Below are 17,306 nucleotides of genomic sequence, written 5' to 3' on the forward strand. Positions count from 1 at the left end.
CATCTCTTGAACAAAACAGATCCTCCACATTTCTCCAAACCTGGCATGTCCCTGGCATATCTGAAGGTGAAAAATCTGCCCTGGAGGCAGGAAGACAGAAACAGGACAGTAAATTTTATTTTTTTTAAATTCAGCTAACATGCACACTGGCCTGGAATTTTATTTGTAGCCAACCTTTTAAGAAATGACACGGAAAGAAAAATGGTCACTCTGATACAAATCAATAGCAATGCTGCCTTCAGATTCAAAATAAAATTGAATTCAGTAAATCAAATTCAATCTCTGTGTATATTATGCTTGGGTGAAGCATGGATGTGATTGATGTCTATCTTGGAACAGGGAGATAGAGACAACGAAAAGCCAATTTCAGTTTCTGGGACGATGGAATGAAATCTCCACACGCCGGTTTAAAAAGCGGATTGCTCCACGTACTTTGTTTAATTAGAAATGTGTTTCCTCTGTGACCCAGCGTTCCTACACCTGGCAGTCTTCTCCAGGAAAATAGGTTCACAGACCCCCAAAGAGAGCATAGGAGGGCTTTTGGGGCCGTGTGACCTGGAATTGGGGCTTGGTAACAGAGAAGTAAACCTCTGTGGCTCACACAGTGGGATTCTGAGCAGCAGCTAGAAGCTCAGATACATGGACATAACAGGGTAAATAGATTAAAACATTACTACGGAATAAACAAGAGGCAGGATGAGATCCGGTTTATGTACATTTAAGACACCTGAACTATTCTTAGTTCCTCACTTACAAGAGCACATTTAGGGGCCCATATGGTTGCCTTAGGCCCTTAGCATATCCTTAGGGGATGAGAGCAGGAGAATGAGAGGTAGGAATGGGGTAAAAGTGAATGAGGAGGAAAAGGAGAGGAACCTTGCAGACCAGTGATGACATAGTGACAAGAACCCTTTGCATAGATGTCCAGAAAAGTGGGGGGAAGTTCAGGCTGTGGTTTTTGACAGATGTATAATGACGCGTGTCCACCGTTATTGTGTCACTGACGTTTTACTGCCCTAAAAATCCTGTGCTCCACCTGTTCATCCCTCCCTCCCCACAACCATTGCTCTTTTTACTATCTCCTTAGTTTTACCTTTTCTAGAATGACAGATGGTCAGAATCAGACAGTGTGTAGTCTTTTAAGATTGGCTCCCTTTACTTAATAACATGCATTTAAGCTTCCTCTCTGTCTTTTCATGGCTTGATAGGTTGTAAATCCTTTTTCAAAAAAATATTTGGGCCCTAGCAGGTTTGGCTCAGTAGATAGAGTGTCGGCCTGGATTCAATTCTGGTCAAGAGCACGTGTCTGGGTTGCAGACTCGATCTCCAGTAGAGTTTTCCCAATTCCACTGAGAAGCAAGCAGGCTTGGCCCCCAATCCATGACCTGCTCTCAAGTGTGCCTGGGGTCCCGGGGTACCCTGCATTGGCCTCTTTTATCTTCCTGGCCAGGCAGGTCAGGATCCTCCTTCACAGTCAGGAGTGGATGTGAGGAGTGAGATCGGGGACCCTAGGGGGTGGGGAATGGGTGCTGGTATGCATGCATGATGCACAAGACGTGTTACTGTGGGGCTGCCATCATCATCTCCAGTCGCATCTCCTGAGGCTGGGTCTCCACCACCTGACCTCTTTTTGGGCAGGTATGTGTGATGGGAGCGGAGAGCCATGATGTGTCATATGGAGGTGCAGCCAGGCTCCCCGTCAGGACCTGTCACTGAGGGGGAGTCTCCACTCTCATGGCTGGAACTGTAATCTGTCTATTTGTCTAGTTGCTTCCATGTCTGTGATGCATACAGGGCCAGCTCTTGAGCACGGGTTAGAGGCACATAGTTGGCTTTCTCAGTCGGTCATCAGTTGGAAATGGGCACAGAAATTAAGTGAACTGAAGTTGTCAGTTATTAACCAAATCCTGGCAGTGTGGGCCGACGGCTCTGGAGGTTGTTGTTTGGCTCCTGGCCTGGATGCTGCGGACAGTAGTTCTACTTCCTGGACAAGTTGCTGTGGGTGGTGACTGGCTTCCTGGACTGGTTGCTACAGATTGTGGGTCAAAGGTCTATTTTTAGGTCTGGTCTGGCCCTTGTCCATTTGTATATTTAGGCTCCCATCATAGAATTAACTTGTTGGACAGACTTGCAAGTTACTCGTTTCCACCAAGGACTTGATGTATAATTATAAACTTATAGAAACAATAATTTAAATTTTTTCCAACCTTGAAACCCTAGGTTTTCCCAGGAGCCTCCTCCTTTGTCCTCTGAGCTCTGTTGCTTCACTGGTTATTTGCACAGGCCGCGTTCCTGGGTCTCCTCTGATTCACAAATTCATCGAACATTTACTGATTTTTGCTGCATGCCCAGGCACTGGGGAAAGGGATCAGAAGTTAAAGACACAGTCCCTGCCCTCAGAGCGATCAGCGAGAAACACAAGCAGGCAAATGCAACGGTCCAAAGAGCTCAGTTGTCAAAGATAAACAAAGCTGGGCACTAAATTGGTAAGGACAGATTTTAGTCAGTGATCTACTGTTACGATGGGAAGAGGGACCAGTGCGAACTGAATCCAGACTTTGATTTGTGTAGAGAAAGACAGGGAGTTTTACAAGGACAGTGAAGGAGTGGGGTGGGTGTGAGTGAGGGCTCAGTCGAGTCAGGGAAGTGAGAAATTACAGAGTTGGCCAGTGTAAATGCTGAGGAGGCCAGCTGGGGCTGCTAGTTGGCAACCCTTGGAGTTAGGATTCTGTCTTCCCACAGAGACTGGGAGACAGAGACCCTATCTGTCCTGATGACAGTTTAGAGTGGCTTTCAGGTCATGAGTTGTAGGATTGATGAAGGGGATGGATGGATGGAGGGATGGATGGATGGATGGATGGATAGATAGATAGATAGATAGATAGATAGATAGATAGATACATCTCAAACGGACAGAGGAAGGGTTCACTACTGTGAGTACTTTTGAGTAAATGCCATAAAACAGGATGGTCAGGGGCCCAATGGTCAGACATTGGTTAGAACAAACAGGAAATTCTTTTGGCAGCCTGAGCTGTCTCAGGCAGTTTAAGGGGGGCTGGGGCCAGCCTAGAGATATGGTCTTGAGTTGTTGGAAACCATGTTAAATATGTAGTCCTTTTAATGTGAGGGAATGGGGTGAGCGAAATTATTTGTGTTGAGAGTCTATAGTTTTTATTGCCCAAAGTTGAAATCTTGTAGATAAGTGGGCTCAGAGGAGCCTGTCTAGAGTTTGGTCAAACAGTCTTTATCACAATGCTGTCCTGGAGGTGAGCACAGGCCACTGAGGTGTGTGCAAGTGTGTGTGTGTGTGTAGGGAGGAGTGGGTAGCTTGACTTGATCTATTCCCAGTGAACCAAACGAGTCCACTTAGGAGAGGGAGGGGGGAAGGGTAAGAGAGAGAACAGGTCCAGGTTTACAGGGCCTAAAACACATACCATTAGAGGGCCTCTGGGTAGGTGTAGCTGGGGCATGTAAGTAAGGGGACCCAAGATGTAAGCTCCTCTTGGTTCATAGCGAATTGACCTCTGGGAAGGTATGTTCCAGGCTGTGTGACCAGCAGGAAGGAGGGAAAGGGGGATAGAGACGGCCTGGCATGTTTAGGGAACTGAAACACCCCAAAGCTGGGTTTCATTGCAGGATACCCAAGAGGCAAAGCTGAAGAAAGGTTGAGGATCTAGTTATAGAAGGATATCTCAGTCATCCTAGGACTGTGGATTTTACTCTGACTACTGTGAGCAGTCACTACGGGATTTTAGGTGGAGGAGTGGCTCTATGATTTAGCCACATAATAGAAAGAGCATTCTGGGAGGACATGTGGGTGGGCTGGAGCCCAGGAGGGCTGGTTGGAGACACCAGGTAGGGCAGCGCACTCCTCAGTGAAGACCCTGGGATCACACCTACGATCTCAGAACAGGTGCCAGCATCTCAGAGAGAGCTGTTCCTCATCAAAAACACTTCTAGATTGGCATTTTTCTAAGTTTAAAAATATACTTACATTTATTTAGATGGAAACGAGGCCCAAGCTAGCGAAATCTTTTTGATTCTTATTGCATGGTACAACATTTCATACTTTAAAAAAAACAAACACGTTTTTCTTGATTTCAGGGAGAGGGAGAGAGAAATAGAAGCATCAATGATGAGATAGAATCACTGACTGGGTGCCTCTTGCACATTTCACACTGGAAATCGAACCATGACCTTCTGGTTCATGAGTTGGTGCTCAACCACTGAGCCACACCAGCCGGGCCAACATTTCATTCTTTTTGTTTGTTTGTTTGTTTCCCCCCCCGACATTTCATTCTTAATAGAAAATCTGTTTTTGGTTTATTTGCCCCTGGGTATCGTGCACATAAAAAGGAATAGATTTTAAAATGATGATTTTTTAAAGTCAGATACTTAAGCCGTACCTTAAAGTCCATTATCCTATTTCTGCACAGGACATTTTGGTACGAAATGTCTGGAACATCACAAACTTTGTGTCGTACAGTCTGTCACTGTGCTGAGGGCAGCACTGACTACTACAGGCAACTTATTTATTTATTTATTTATTTATGCCTAGATATGGAAATTTCTGTGTAGATAAAGTTTTTTGTGTTTTTAAATATATATACTTTATTGATTTTTTTTTACAGACTGCAAGGGAGAGAGATGGAAAGTTAAAAAGATCAATCAGCTGCCTCCTGCACATCTCCTACTGGGGATGTGCCTGCAACCAAGGTGCATGCCTTGACCGAAATTAAACCTGGGACCTTTCAGTCCACAGGCCGATGCTCTATCCACTGAGGCAATATTTTTAAATGAAAGTGCATCTATCATTAGGCAGGTCCTGCTGCTTTACACCAGGAAAGCTCTTAGACCCCTGGAAGTTGATACTTGGTTGTCCTTTTAAATTTGTTGACAGATCTTTGCTTTGCTAGAATAGATTCCATGTTGAGAACAAATCTGAGATCCCCCATGTGGGAAGCATAGCTGTGGAGCTATGTAACCATCTTTCTCTTCTGTCTCTAAGAAAAGAGTAATTGTTTAGATTCGTTCTGCCATCCTCTTGGGCAGATGAAAGAAAAGCGAGTCACAGAATACCTAGATGCTCGTGTGACAGAGGCAGAGCATCCCACACAGTTCACTCCCATGGAGTCTAAGAATCTTCACATCGCCCCACTTGGAGGAGAACTCAGACACTGGCTGGTGCTCTGACTCTGCTTTTTAAAGCAGCAACTCAACTCTTGCCATGGGGCGGACACTTCCCCGCACAGCACCTCAGAGAGCTCTGCCAAGTTTGCAGCCACTGATGGGTCCAAGGCTTACATTTTTCACTTAGAAGATGGATGCTCAGCAAGGCAGGGGGTGACTCTGACACTCTAAAAAGTCAGTGGAAAAATTGCCTCGGGGAGAATTAGCAACCATGACAAAAAAAGCGGTGATTTGTTTCTGTTCGCACTGGCCAGAAATAGATCTTTTTTAGTTTTTTAATTTTTAAAAATCTTTATTGTTGAAAGTATTACGTATGTCTCCTTTTTTCTTCCATTGACCCCTTCTAGTCCGCCCCTCCCCGCTGCCTCTGCCTTCCAACACACTGTTGCCTGTGTCCCTGGTTTTGCATATAGACAGATGCATACACATTCTCTGGTTGATCTCCTCCCACCACCCCCGCCAGAAATAGATCTTAATTTCCCTTCTTTCATTTCTTTTTGGAGCTTGAGCTCTTCCCACTGTGCCGTACTGTTTTGTTTTAAAAACGTTTCAGGTGTAAAATCCAAGTGTGCTCATCACTGGATCTTTGGATCTCTAAGAAATTAAGCAATCACGTATTGTGGAAACTCTGTGAATCCTTAAAAAAGTGGCACATAGACTGTTTATATGTCCCCAACACACCAGGAATGATGCAGACATTTTTATATATTTTTATTGACTTCAGAGAGGAAGGGAGAGGTAGAGAGAGAGAGAGAGAGAGAGAGAGAGAGAGAGAGAAACATCAATGATGAGAGAGAATCATTGATCGGCTGCCTCCTGCACGCTCCCTATTGGGGATCTAGCCCACAACCCCGTCATGTGCCCTTGCCAGGAATCAAACTGTGACCTCCTGGTTCATAGGGCACCGCTCAATCACTGAGCCACGCCGGCTGGGCCGTGCAGACACTTTTGTTCACATGATTATTTAACATTTAGTCACAATACACCCATCCCATTTTACTGATTTAACAGCTGAGATCCTAAAACTATCTGGCTCTTGAGAGTGAGCCACGAGATCCCTGTAGTTTCCACTGTCAGGGAAATGATCTCAATTTTCTGCAAGAGCGTTGGGCAGCTTTGAGTCATTTGCCACCTTTGCCACACATTTCTTCCTACATCAGGGCCTTGGACTTTTCTTTTTTCCTTTTTGTATTTTGATTGTTTAGAGTATATACATGGTCCCTGACAAAGGGCAGCCATTGCTCCATAAAGAAAGAGCCGCTTTGTCCTTCCTGCCTACTGATGAGCCACCCTCCTCTCCTCCAGCCCCACTGCAGACTTCACAGCCTCCGGCCACATCCTCCTGCTGAGTGAGTCACGGAGAGAACGGGAATCAAGCCACCTGGCTTCTTTGAAAGTTTGGTCGTTTTCACCATTGATAGAAAGATGGAGGCTCTGAATACAAAATGATGGTCCTAAGTTCATCTGGGGCGAGGACTCATTGGTTCCTTCCTTCACCAGACAAGCATCCCCAGGAGCTCTCTGTGCCCCAGGAGTATAACCTCACTGTGAGCAGGTCTCTGCGTGATGGCCGCACCTCAGGGCCCTGTAGCTAAGAGCACCGGCTCCAGGTCCCCCGAGAGGATCAGGAAGCTTCCAGGCAGAGCAATGGCCTTCGTTCTGGGGATGGAGTTGGAGGTGGAGGTGAAGAGCAGTGAAGACGGGAAAGACATCCATCCAATGGAGGAGTGGGCCAACCAGAGCCCCTCAGCCCTGGGCAGGGAGTCGGATGGTTGGACTCACGGGAAGGGCTCAATGCCAGGCCCTGTGACAGCTGCCCATGGGGAGAAAGATCCTGAAAGTGGCAAGAACCGAAGGAAGTATCGCGGGAATAATGCAGGGACAATGTGTTGGGGCCCGGAAGCAGCTGCTGGCAGGGAGGATGGGACAGCTTAGGCATGGAAGGTATAGTCATGGGGTGAGCACAGAGCAGGGGAAGCACTGGACATGCGGTGAGGACTTAGGGGGTGTCGATGGGGATCCTTACATTTTGAAGGGACAGGGATGCCCTTGACTGAAATGAGGACAGATGACAATGACCTCTGTTTGGTGAGAAGGTTATACATTTAATTTCAAATGTGTTGACTGAAAGATCAAGTCTTACGTTTGTTGTGCTCCGCCTTGGAGCCCAGAGGGAGGCCATGGTTAAAACGGAAGGAAATCCCACAGAGACTCTCTGGAGAAAGGAGGTTATGGGAGCTCAGAGGCCCACCTGCCTCTTGGAATTGGCAGCACTGGCATTCCCTTCTTTGGAGCCCCTTTCTGTCTTCCTTCCCTTTAAAAAAGTAACTGACATTTAAAGGTGAAAATGACTTTACAAGAAACCACATTGGCGCTGCTCCGTGCCTGCTGTTAGCCACAGCTGGGTGGTGGCTGGCACTCGTGGGGCTCTGATTGTGCGTCTCATGCTTGCAAGTCCTTGGGCTCATCTGGGGTTAACTTCATCAGTTTATCCACACAGAGCAGGCTGAGGGTGAGAAACCAGAGGCTCCAGCCAACAGCGGCCGCGATCCAGCCGTACTCATCCACTCCAGCGTGGCAGCACCGGGATGCTTGTGGGCAGAAGTCCACATCTGGGGGAAGAGAGCATCACACTAGCCCGCCCTGTCTCTAGTAGTCATAACAACAAGACAATAATAATAGTACAATAGCTAATCTTCACGAAAACATGCCACGTGCTATGCTAGATGCTCTACACACGTTACCTTATTTATTCCCTGTAAAGTGATAAATGAGGTGTGGCTGTTATTCCCATTTTACATGAAGACTCTCAGGCTGTAACTTGCCCAAGGTCATGGGTTGGTTGAGCTAGAACCCAGAGGCAAGTCTGCAGTCCTCCAAAGCTGTGTTCTTAACCTCTACACTTTCTTGCCTGTTTTCTTCTCTGTGAGTGTCCAGAAGTGAACACATTTGGTCATTCAATGAGGGCAGATGAAAGGAAGCCAGACTTAGAATATTCCTGTAATAGTGGTTGCTTTATGAAGTACTGCCCTCCTTGTGGCTGGAGGTATTCAAGTAGAGAAGAACAGAAACATGCAAAGGGTATGAAAATGAAGCTCTTGCCTCGGGCAGAGGTAGGACTAGCTAAGTTTTGTGGTCTTTCCGCTGGCAAACATCTACTAGTCTTTGAACTCAGGGCATCTTTGGCTCCTGTGGGGGGATGGGTCACTAAAGCTATCTGAACCAAAGGTTGTGAGCTTAGATGGGGGACAAGGCCGAGATAGCTTTTGGACGACCTCTGCAAACCACACCAGCACCCAGCGAGGCCAGGCCAGCGCTCAGCCACCCCACGCCGATGAACAGAAAGCCAGGAGGCTTATGTTTCTTTCCCTCTCAGACCCAGGGCCGGTTCTGTCTGGGGCAGTTGGCAGAAGCTTACTGTGGCACTGTTCCAGAGCCTCAGGATCTGGGTGGTGGTTGTTGGTCAAGGCTGAGTTGTTGCCACTGCTTGTTTCTGGGGAAAAAAGAGTCTGAGTAAATTAGTGGTGAGTACTAGGAAAGTATTATAGACGTTCCAGTCTAGACTTCATGCAACAAAGCCAACCCCTAAATTGTACCCCTCCGCCCCCCACCCCCCCACCCCAATTCAGATGTTGAAGTCCTAACCCCCCAGTAATGAATGCATTTGGAAATAAAACATTTAAAGAGTTCTAACATAAAAATGGGGGCCATATGTGTGGGCCCTAATCCAATATGACTGGGGTCCTTATAAGAAGAGGAGAAACACAGGGATGTACAAGCAAAAGAAAACCATGTGAGGACACAGGAGGGAAGCCTCAGAAGAAACCAACCCTGGACTTCTTTGTTACGGCAGCCCTAGCAAGCACACACTCCCCTTTCCCTCTGTGGTCTGTTCTCTCTCAGAGATGCTTTATTTCCACCTGGCATTGTCCCTTACCCAGGCCTGCTGTCTACAGCTTCCCAAATACTCTAATTACCTAATTAGCTGCTTTCTATGCAAATAGATACATAGAAAATGTTTTTTTTTTTTTAGTATATAGTAACACACTTATTTAAAAATCTGAAGCATCTTTCCATAACTGTCTTTTAGTTCCTCCAAAACTTTGAATAGCCTGGCCTGTGTGGTACAGTGGCTGAGTATTGACCTATGAACCAGGAGTCACGTTTGATTTGTGGTCAGGGCAAATGCCCAAGTTGTGGGCTCGATATCCACTGGGGGGCATGCAGTAGGCAATCAATGATTATCTCACCATTGATGTTTCTATCTCTCTCTCCCTCTGCCTTCCTCTCTCTGAAGTCAAGCAAAATATATTAAAAACAAAACTCTTGAACAAATAGACATTGAAATCTGTCCTTGATTTCTGACAAAGATACTAATATTATTCAGCAAGACATGAAAGTGTTTATGGGGGGGGGGAATGTAAACACCATACTAGCAAATCTAGATGTTGCTAAAATATGCAGCACTTCAAATTGTCCTTTTATTAAGAAGCAGAGAGCCCAATGATAAAAGGAACTTCGGCAGGAATTCTTCCAGTTGTAGCAGAGTATGGGGGGTGAGCTGGGGTATTGGAGATGAACAGGAGGGTCTCCAAGGAAGAAAACCATTGCCCACGCTCCCTCTGACAACAGCATCAGAGGAGAGGATCTCCATCCGTTCGGTCTCACATGGCTGCCACTGGTGACTATTTAAATGTTTAAACAATTAAGTTAAAAATTCAGCTTCTTGGTCAGATTAACTACATTTCAAGTGCTCAATCCCCATATGGAGCTGGTGGCTACCATAATGGAAGCACAGCACAAATATGCAGAATTTCATCAGAAAAAAAAAAAAAAAAAAGTTCTGTTAGTGCTTAATCTAGGTAGAACAAGACCCCGAGACCAGTTTGGAAGACTCTTTCTGGGAACTATATTGCTGTTCAGTCTGCTTGTTGGGAATGCTGGTTGGAAGCGCTGAAGGCCCCCACCAGGTCAGCGTGTCCTTCAAAGGCGCTCGTCACACAGCAGAAGTTAGGAGGAAACATCTTGACTAGCCAAAGCCCCGGAATTGCTGCTCAGACTAATTTTATGCCACCTACCCCCACGCCGCTCCAGTGTCCTGCCCAAAGTAGAGTAATTGCCTTGATGCAATCTGATTGTTACTGTAAATTATTTACAGCCAAATGGCTTAGAGCTTGGTCTTTATTTGTTTTGGAGAAATTGATTCCTCAACATTTTAATGTCCCTTATGACCGAACTAAATTCCTTGGCCCTGACCTTCACCTCCCCTCTACCCTTGGATGGACGTGGTCCCTGTCTAGAACAAGGGAGTGGAAAAATCCTAGTAAATTGGATGCTAGTATTAGGTGCAACCATATGAAATTGCCATTTATGTAGGTCTCAAGAACTACTCAGCAATTTTATACGGCTCACACTGGGTAGCCTCGTTAGAAGTTCCTAAGAAGGATTCCCATTTATGTTTTGTTGAATGCATGGGGGCTACGTTGGTTAATAAAATTATATAGGTTTCAAGCATATAATTCTATAATACAGCATCTGTATATTGTACTGTGTGTTCCCCATCCCAAGTCATGTCTCTATCACCATCTAACCCCCTTTATCCTCCCCTGCCTCCCTCTTCCCCCTAAGAATTTAAATACCACCCTCATAAGCAGAGCCACTCAGGGACTGGTCGCAGTTGGGGTCACTTCCAAAGTAAAGGCTGCTGGGAAGACCCAGCTCTTCAGTGCAGTTACATTTGTCAAGTTTTTTTTTTTTTTTTTTTTTTTTTTTTTTTTTGAGGCCCTATCCTAAACAAGGCACTATGAGGATAAGCAGAAAGGAAGACATAAAACACTTTTATTGGGGGAGGAGTTATACTGGACAGTGGATGTGCCAACATTCATTACGTGTTTACCATGAGTTAATTTGTTCAAAGGTGTTTACCTACAGTCGCCTCATTTCATCTTTACAACAACCCTGTATGTAAGCACCAGGATTATCCCCGTTATAAACAAAGAAACTGGGGCACAGAAAGGGAACGTCCTTTGCTCAAGGTCACACAGCTGGTGGGTACAAGGCAGCATTGAGGCTCACAGGCTTTGAGAGCCCACACTCTCTGGACCTCCACAGGAGAGTCTGTGAGGATGAGAGAGAGAGGCAGATGCAGGCTGAAGGGGAGGAAGGATATGGGGGTGAGGTGGGGGTGAAGGTGGGGGCGGGGGTAGATGTGGGGGTGAGTGTGGTGAGGATTGGTTTTGAGACAGACTAATAGAGACAGACTCCGGGAACAGGACAGACTGTGTTCTGGGGAGTTGAGGAGCAAGATCAAAGCCAAGGGCAAGAGCCAGGAGCGTGGGAGTGTCAGGGAGGCCTCTGCATGCAGCTCAGAGCCCAGCCTGGGACATCCTGACGGGATGGCCTCAGCCCCTCCAACCTCCACAAGGCACTCACCCAACCCCTCCTGTGCCCTGGGGAGATGGGAGGACGGTAGCCTGAGCTTGGCAGCTTTTATGCGTTAAGGTTTTGTGAAAGATGCAAAGAAAGCACAGGGTCCAGAGAGGGTCAGAGGCCCTTAGGGGAGCGGAGGAGCAGTGCAAAGGGAGCCTTGCGAAGCTCAGCAGCCCCAGGCTCCGAGAAGGAGCCCCTGAGAAACTGCACCCAAAAGATGCCATGTTAGGCTAAGTTGGTCCCCTGCTGGGAGAGGCTCTGTGCACTGCTTTTTCCTCTCTTCTTTGTGGTGAAGGTCCACAGAGGTGGCTGCTCCTGTCCTAGCTGAGGCCGGGCATACATTTAAGACCCCCCCCCCCCCCCCCCCCCGTCCCACCTCTGCCCAGTGCTTCAGACGAGAAAGGACTGTTTCCTCGTTGTGCAGGACCAGCCGGGGCCAAAGAATACTCCTCCTTCCTTCCTTCCCCCCTCCTCCTCCCTTCCTCTTCCCAGCGTGGCCAAGAACAAAGCTCACAGTCCCACCTGCCAAGCCAGCCGATTGGAAGGAGGCGAAGACCAGGCTGAGGACCAGGGCAGCTGGGGGCGCAGGCTTCATGCTGGAGGGAGAGGCTCCTGCGGGCGCCGGCGGAGGCGTGCTGAGCGCCAGGGACATGTGCCTGTGCGGGTCCCGTCCGGCAGGAGCTTGAAAACGAGGCCGTCAGAGGTGAATTTCTACTCTGTTTTTGGGGAAAGAAAGAGGGTGGAGCAAAGGCAGTTCAGCTGTCACACCTTTCTCTTACCTCTCGGGAAGGGAAGCCAAGCTCTGTTGGCTGGGGCAAGAAGGGAGGGGCCGTGTGTGCAGTTCTTCCCTGAGTTCATGCTTTGCTGGTGCTGGGAAAGAAGAGGAGAGGGAGGAGGTCTGTGTCCTGCTGGGTCCTGGATCATGGGTCTGCTGCCTCGTCCACGTGCAGGTGTAGTGCTGGATCCCCTATTCTGTGCAGCCCGCTATTTCCTGAGCTCTTGCTGTGTGCACTGAACTAGAGTCTGGGAATAGCAACCCTCAAAACGCTTTAAGTACCCACACGCCCTTGGAACACAGAGCACTGCTTTGGGAAGGACTCGGGAAGGACCAAGCGCTTTTGCTCTCAGCAGCAAGAGGCCACATCTCGGGTGGGATGCCTCGGGGAGAAGGTGGCATTTGAGTTGGTCTTGAAGGATGGATAGACTTTTGACAAGCCAAGAGGGCATTGTAGGCAGAGGGGCAGGTGAGAAAAGACCCAGAGGTCAGAGATGCTCAGAGGCCCCCTCTGCCCACAGCCTGAGGAGTGTAGGTGACCTGAGAAGGAGGAAGTTGGGGGAGGGTGACAGGAGAGCTGTGAGGCTGAGTGTCTGCTGTGCCTGCCTGGGGCGGGGGGGGGGGGGGGGGGGGGGAGGGGGAGGGAGAGGGGAGTGGGGATTGAAACAATCATGAGGCAGATGGGAGGCTCTGTGGAGATTTGAACTGAGGAGTAACTGGATTGGAGCTCTGCCTTCGGTCTAAAACATGTTCCTGAAAACCGTGGCTTTGAAAAGCATCATCCCAGGCACCTGAGACTCCATGGTGACTAAGACAGGATCCCCACTTCCACTTCAGTGAGACCAAGCAGTGAAGGAAGAACTGAGCTGTCATACGGTGAGACTCAAATAGCCTTCCCCAGGGAGGGGGCTAGGGAGCAGCACAGCGCTGAATGCGTGAGAGGCACGGGGACGTGACATTTGGGCTGGGTATCCCAGAGGAGGCACTTCTTAAAAATCTGCCTAAAGCTGCAGATCAGTGGTGGCTCTCTATTTTTGGCTTTAGGGGTTGGGGGCAGAAATGCTGTAGGGAGGCTAATTTCCTGGCAGCGCACAGAAATCCAGTTTAGACCCACTGCTTGGTTGAACATTCAACAATTATTGAGTAACTGTTGTGTGCTGGGCCCTTGGGATGGGGGAGGGGGGAGTCTTATGTGGGTAAGGCAACACAGTCTCTGTCCTCCAGGAACTCAGAGCCCAGTTAGGGACGTGGACAAATAGACAAGGACATAAATAATAGATGGCGAGGCAGTCTCTGCAGATGGGGAATGTATGGAGGAGGGTTGGAGACCAGGAGACTCAGAGAATGTGTCACAGTGGAGAAGAGATTTTGACTTGAAATGGGAGAGACGTGTAGTTTTCCAGGGCAGGAGGGAGGGAACTATGTACCAGGCCTCCGAGGAATGCACATGCGGCCCTCGTTGGGAGGTAATGACTGCCCTGGGGGCATGGGGTTTGCTGTGGTGTGTCTGGTTAGGCCAGGGACAGAGGGTAATGGTCCTGCGTGGCAGACATAGGAAACTGGATTCTGGGACACCCTATCGGGATCTTGTGGACATCTTTGTATTTCAGAGGCGCAGACAATAGATTCACAGAGGCCAGGCCTGGATTCAGAGAGATCTTCTAAGAAGCCATTGCAAAAATCCCAGCAGATCAAAGAGGGCCCTGACCTGGCCAGTGTTTCTCGATGGTTAGAGTGTCATCCCGAGCACTGAAGGATCTCGGGTTCGATTCCCAGTCAAGAACATGTACCTGGGTTGCAGGTTTCATCCCCAGCCCTGGTTGGGGCACATGTGGGAGCAACTGATAAATGTGTCTCTCTCTCGCATTGATGTTTCTCTCTCTCCCTCCCTCACTTCCTCCCATTCTCTCTAAATATCAATGGGAAAAATATCCTGGGGTGAGGATTAACAACAACAAAAAGGACCCTGAAATGAGAGGCTGGACTGAGGATAGAGCAGCGGGGAACCCAAGAGGCACTTTGGAGGCTAAATCAGCAGAAGGGAATCCGGGATAAGGCTGTTAGGATGAAAGCAAGGTGTCTGGCTGGGGTGAGGCGGTGGCCCTGAGGCCCGCCCGGGGGTGGAATTCCAGCCCTGCCTCTGACTGTCTGAGTGGCCCTGGGAAGTGACATCATACATCCGAGCCTTGGGTTCTTTATCTAAAAAGTAATAGTGTTACGGCAAAGGGGTCCAGGTCCAGAGCGGGTCTGCCTAATGCCAGCGGGTTCTTAACTTTGAGCAGGACAGATTTCACGGTAGGGGTGCAGGTGATTTTGAGAGCACATTTGTTAAAATCGGGGACAGTGAAACAAGGAAGGACCTAGGATAGAAGAAGCAACAGGAGAGAGAATGGGCGGAACTGCTTCGACTCTCAAAAGAACTGGTGACCCAGAAAGAAGCTCACTACAGACTGATTCATATGCCTTTCAGCATAACGATTATTGCTTTTCTCATTTTTTATTCTTATAACTATATTTCCAGTAGGACATGATCTCACACATCTGGGGGAAATGGTGAACCACGTAGATTGATAACAAGAACAGACCCAGAGATAAAGAGCCGTGGGTCAGACTGTTGGACCTCAAAAGGAGGGTGGGGATAAAAGGGAGAGATCAACCAAAGGACTTATGTGCACACATATGAGCCTAACCAGTGGTCAAGGACAATAGGGGAGTGGGGGCCTGAGTGGGGGGCGGGGGAGTGTTGGGGATTGGAATGGGGGTTTGAGGACAAATATGTGATACTTTAATCAATAAAGAAATTAATTAAAAAATATAAAAAGATGGGGAAGAAGCGAGCCAAAGTGGGGCTGCTGTCAGCTCACTGGGGAGTCAGAGAAAAGGGGCCTTGGGGAGGGGGGGAAGGGGTGAGCCTGGGACAAGCTGTCGCTGCCCATTGCTCCCCTGGGGAAAAGTCTCCTGGGTCCCTTAGAGTTTAGGAGATGCACGCCTGTGGGGGAACCAAGTGAGGAGGCATAGAAGGGGGTGTGTTCCAGGGAGGAGAAAGGGCGCTGGGACCTTCGGTTTGCGGGTGTTTAAAGGCTGGGAGCTTAGAGGCGGGCTTAAGGGGGGATCTCAATAGCATCTTCATCAGCTCTTCCTGGTGTGTCCTTTCAGGGTCATAGTCTCTACCGACTGGGCAGTGCCAGGTCAGGGGGTCGTTAGTCATTGCAGAAGGTCCTGGTGTCTCCTGCCTGGCATTGCTGCTTTTCTGGGCCTGGAGTTGAAGTACCACCGAGGCCGAGATGCTATCTCCAGGGAGGAAAGGGCAGGGGGTCTACACCGCTTGGCCAGCGATCTGCAAGGGGAGGAAGGTCCAGCACTAGCTGTGCCTGTTGCCAGGCATCCGGGACTTTCTGCCCTGGTAGTTTGCTGTCCCTGGCTGTAAGTTGCTCGGCCGGTTTGCTCAGCTATCTATCTCAGTGCTCCCTTTCCGCTGGCCACAGAGCTTCCCCAGCGTCTTACTGTCCTGTCTCAGGGAAGAAGCACCCGTCTCAGGAGTTGTTATCCATGTCGAGTGCTTCCCGTAGCGCTAGCTGACAGTAAGCACGTAGTCAGTATTCACGCCCACTTTAACAGAAGGGTCATCACAAATAGAAAATGTGCAAGAAAGCCACTCTTAGGGGGCAAATAATGCTACTTATGTGTTGAGTTGTTTATATCCTGTCTTGGTCCAAAAAGGGTTTAAGGGTGCCTACATATCATTAATGAAGCTAGCTGAAATAGATTTAAAATAAATGAGAAGAAACGAGGCAAAGAGAAAGTTAGGATAGGAGCTATGAGGAGGATCCATGAGCAAGTTTAGGGCACAAAATGGCAGGCTTGTTTTCTGAGCTTTCGGGGGCGGGGGGGGTGGTGCTGTGGGGGAAGAGGGTCACATGGTCACGTCTGTGATTCACGGGCTCACAAGACAGAAACAACAGGGAAGCACAGTGCCCTTGATACAAAAGTCAGAGGGGCAGTTCCCCCAGGTCCCCCCAGAGATGGCATTACTTAAAAGGATGAAGATGCTTCTTGACATTTTCCTCCCAGCAACCCCACAGGAAGCTCTGTAGACTGTGGCTGATTTACCCAGGAGGCTCTGGAGATCACAGCAGTGTGTGGGTTCTCTGAGATTTTCAAGAGTCAAAAATGTTTGGGCCCAGAAAAAAATGTTCTCGGATCCAAAATATGAGCAACACTGTGCAATCAAAACACTATACAAGTCATTTAAACAGAAACAGTTTCATGAAGGCTGTTGGGTGCATTTGAATACGTTTGATGTGAGCAGAGAGTGTCCCTCTGAAGTGTTAAGAGCCTGGGACACACAAAAGATCTAACCAGGCCCGGCCAGCGTGGCTTAGTGGTTGAATATCTACCTCTGAACCAGGAGGTCACGGTTCAATTACAGGTCAGGGCACATGTCCAGGTTGTGGGCTCAATCCCCAGGGTGGGGCTTGCAAGAGGCAGCCGATCAATTACTCTTTGTCATCATTGATATTTCTCTCCCTCTCCCTCTCTGAAATCAATAAAAACATATTAAAAAAAAAAAGATTTAAAATGGTCCTGCCCTGGGTTGTTACGATGATGGTTTGAATAGTGTTCACCTATCTAAGATGACAGCATCATGTTAAATCATACCAGTGGAAAAAATTCTGGATATGGTTCTGCAGAGGGCAAAGATAGCAGTCTGTCTTTTCTCTCCTTTCTCTCTCTCTCTCTCTCTCTTCCTCTCCCTCTAAAATCAATAAAAACGTACCCTTGACTAAAGGTATTTTAAAAAGTTAAGCATTTTCTTTACAGATCCAAGGATTTTACTATCCTACAACAGCATGGACTTGCCTGGTCTCTGGTAACTCATGAATTCCCAAAGCAATGGTAACTATTTTAAAGT

The 17,306-nt window shown here is 48.2% G+C and overlaps 2 protein-coding genes across 6 annotated transcripts in view; one reads left to right on the forward strand and one right to left on the reverse strand.

Annotated features, from left to right (window-relative positions):
- Positions 1-5,885: 5,885 nt before the first annotated feature.
- Positions 5,886-13,411, reverse strand: TMEM213 (transmembrane protein 213). 3 transcript variants are annotated; one of them, XM_084896797.1, is made up of 4 exons: positions 13,186-13,411; positions 12,142-12,335; positions 8,609-8,683; positions 5,886-7,802 (listed from the first exon to the last, which is right to left on the reverse strand). In XM_084896797.1, the coding sequence occupies exons 2-4, from the start codon at positions 12,269-12,271 to the stop codon at positions 7,633-7,635; spliced, it is 375 nt and encodes a 124-aa protein (XP_084752923.1). In that variant the 5' UTR covers positions 12,272-12,335; positions 13,186-13,411; the 3' UTR covers positions 5,886-7,632. The 3 variants fall into 3 exon arrangements, with proteins under 3 accessions (XP_084752923.1, XP_084752922.1, XP_084752924.1); XM_084896796.1 differs by lacking the exon at positions 13,186-13,411 and adding an exon at positions 12,399-12,913 and having other exon boundaries at positions 5,913-7,802; positions 12,142-12,300; XM_084896798.1 differs by lacking the exon at positions 13,186-13,411 and adding an exon at positions 12,388-12,411 and having other exon boundaries at positions 5,913-7,802; positions 12,142-12,300.
- ATP6V0A4 (ATPase H+ transporting V0 subunit a4) overlaps positions 12,138-17,306 on the forward strand; it is a 62,999-nt gene continuing 57,830 nt past the window's right edge. Inside the window, exon 1 of one of the 3 annotated variants that reach the window (XM_084896746.1) lies at positions 12,138-12,322. Coding sequence is in view for 1 of the 3 variants with exons in the window: in XM_084896745.1 (XP_084752871.1) it covers positions 14,120-14,157 (38 nt within the window). In the remaining 2 variants the exon portion in view is untranslated. Of the gene's footprint in view, positions 12,323-13,086; positions 13,271-14,004; positions 14,158-17,306 lie in introns of those variants that run through there. The other 2 variants (XM_084896747.1, XM_084896745.1) reach the window with 2 other exon arrangements.

This window comes from Pipistrellus hanaki (assembly GCF_964339955.1).
Source record: "Pipistrellus hanaki genome assembly, chromosome: 10".
NCBI lineage: Eukaryota > Metazoa > Chordata > Mammalia > Chiroptera > Vespertilionidae > Pipistrellus > Pipistrellus hanaki.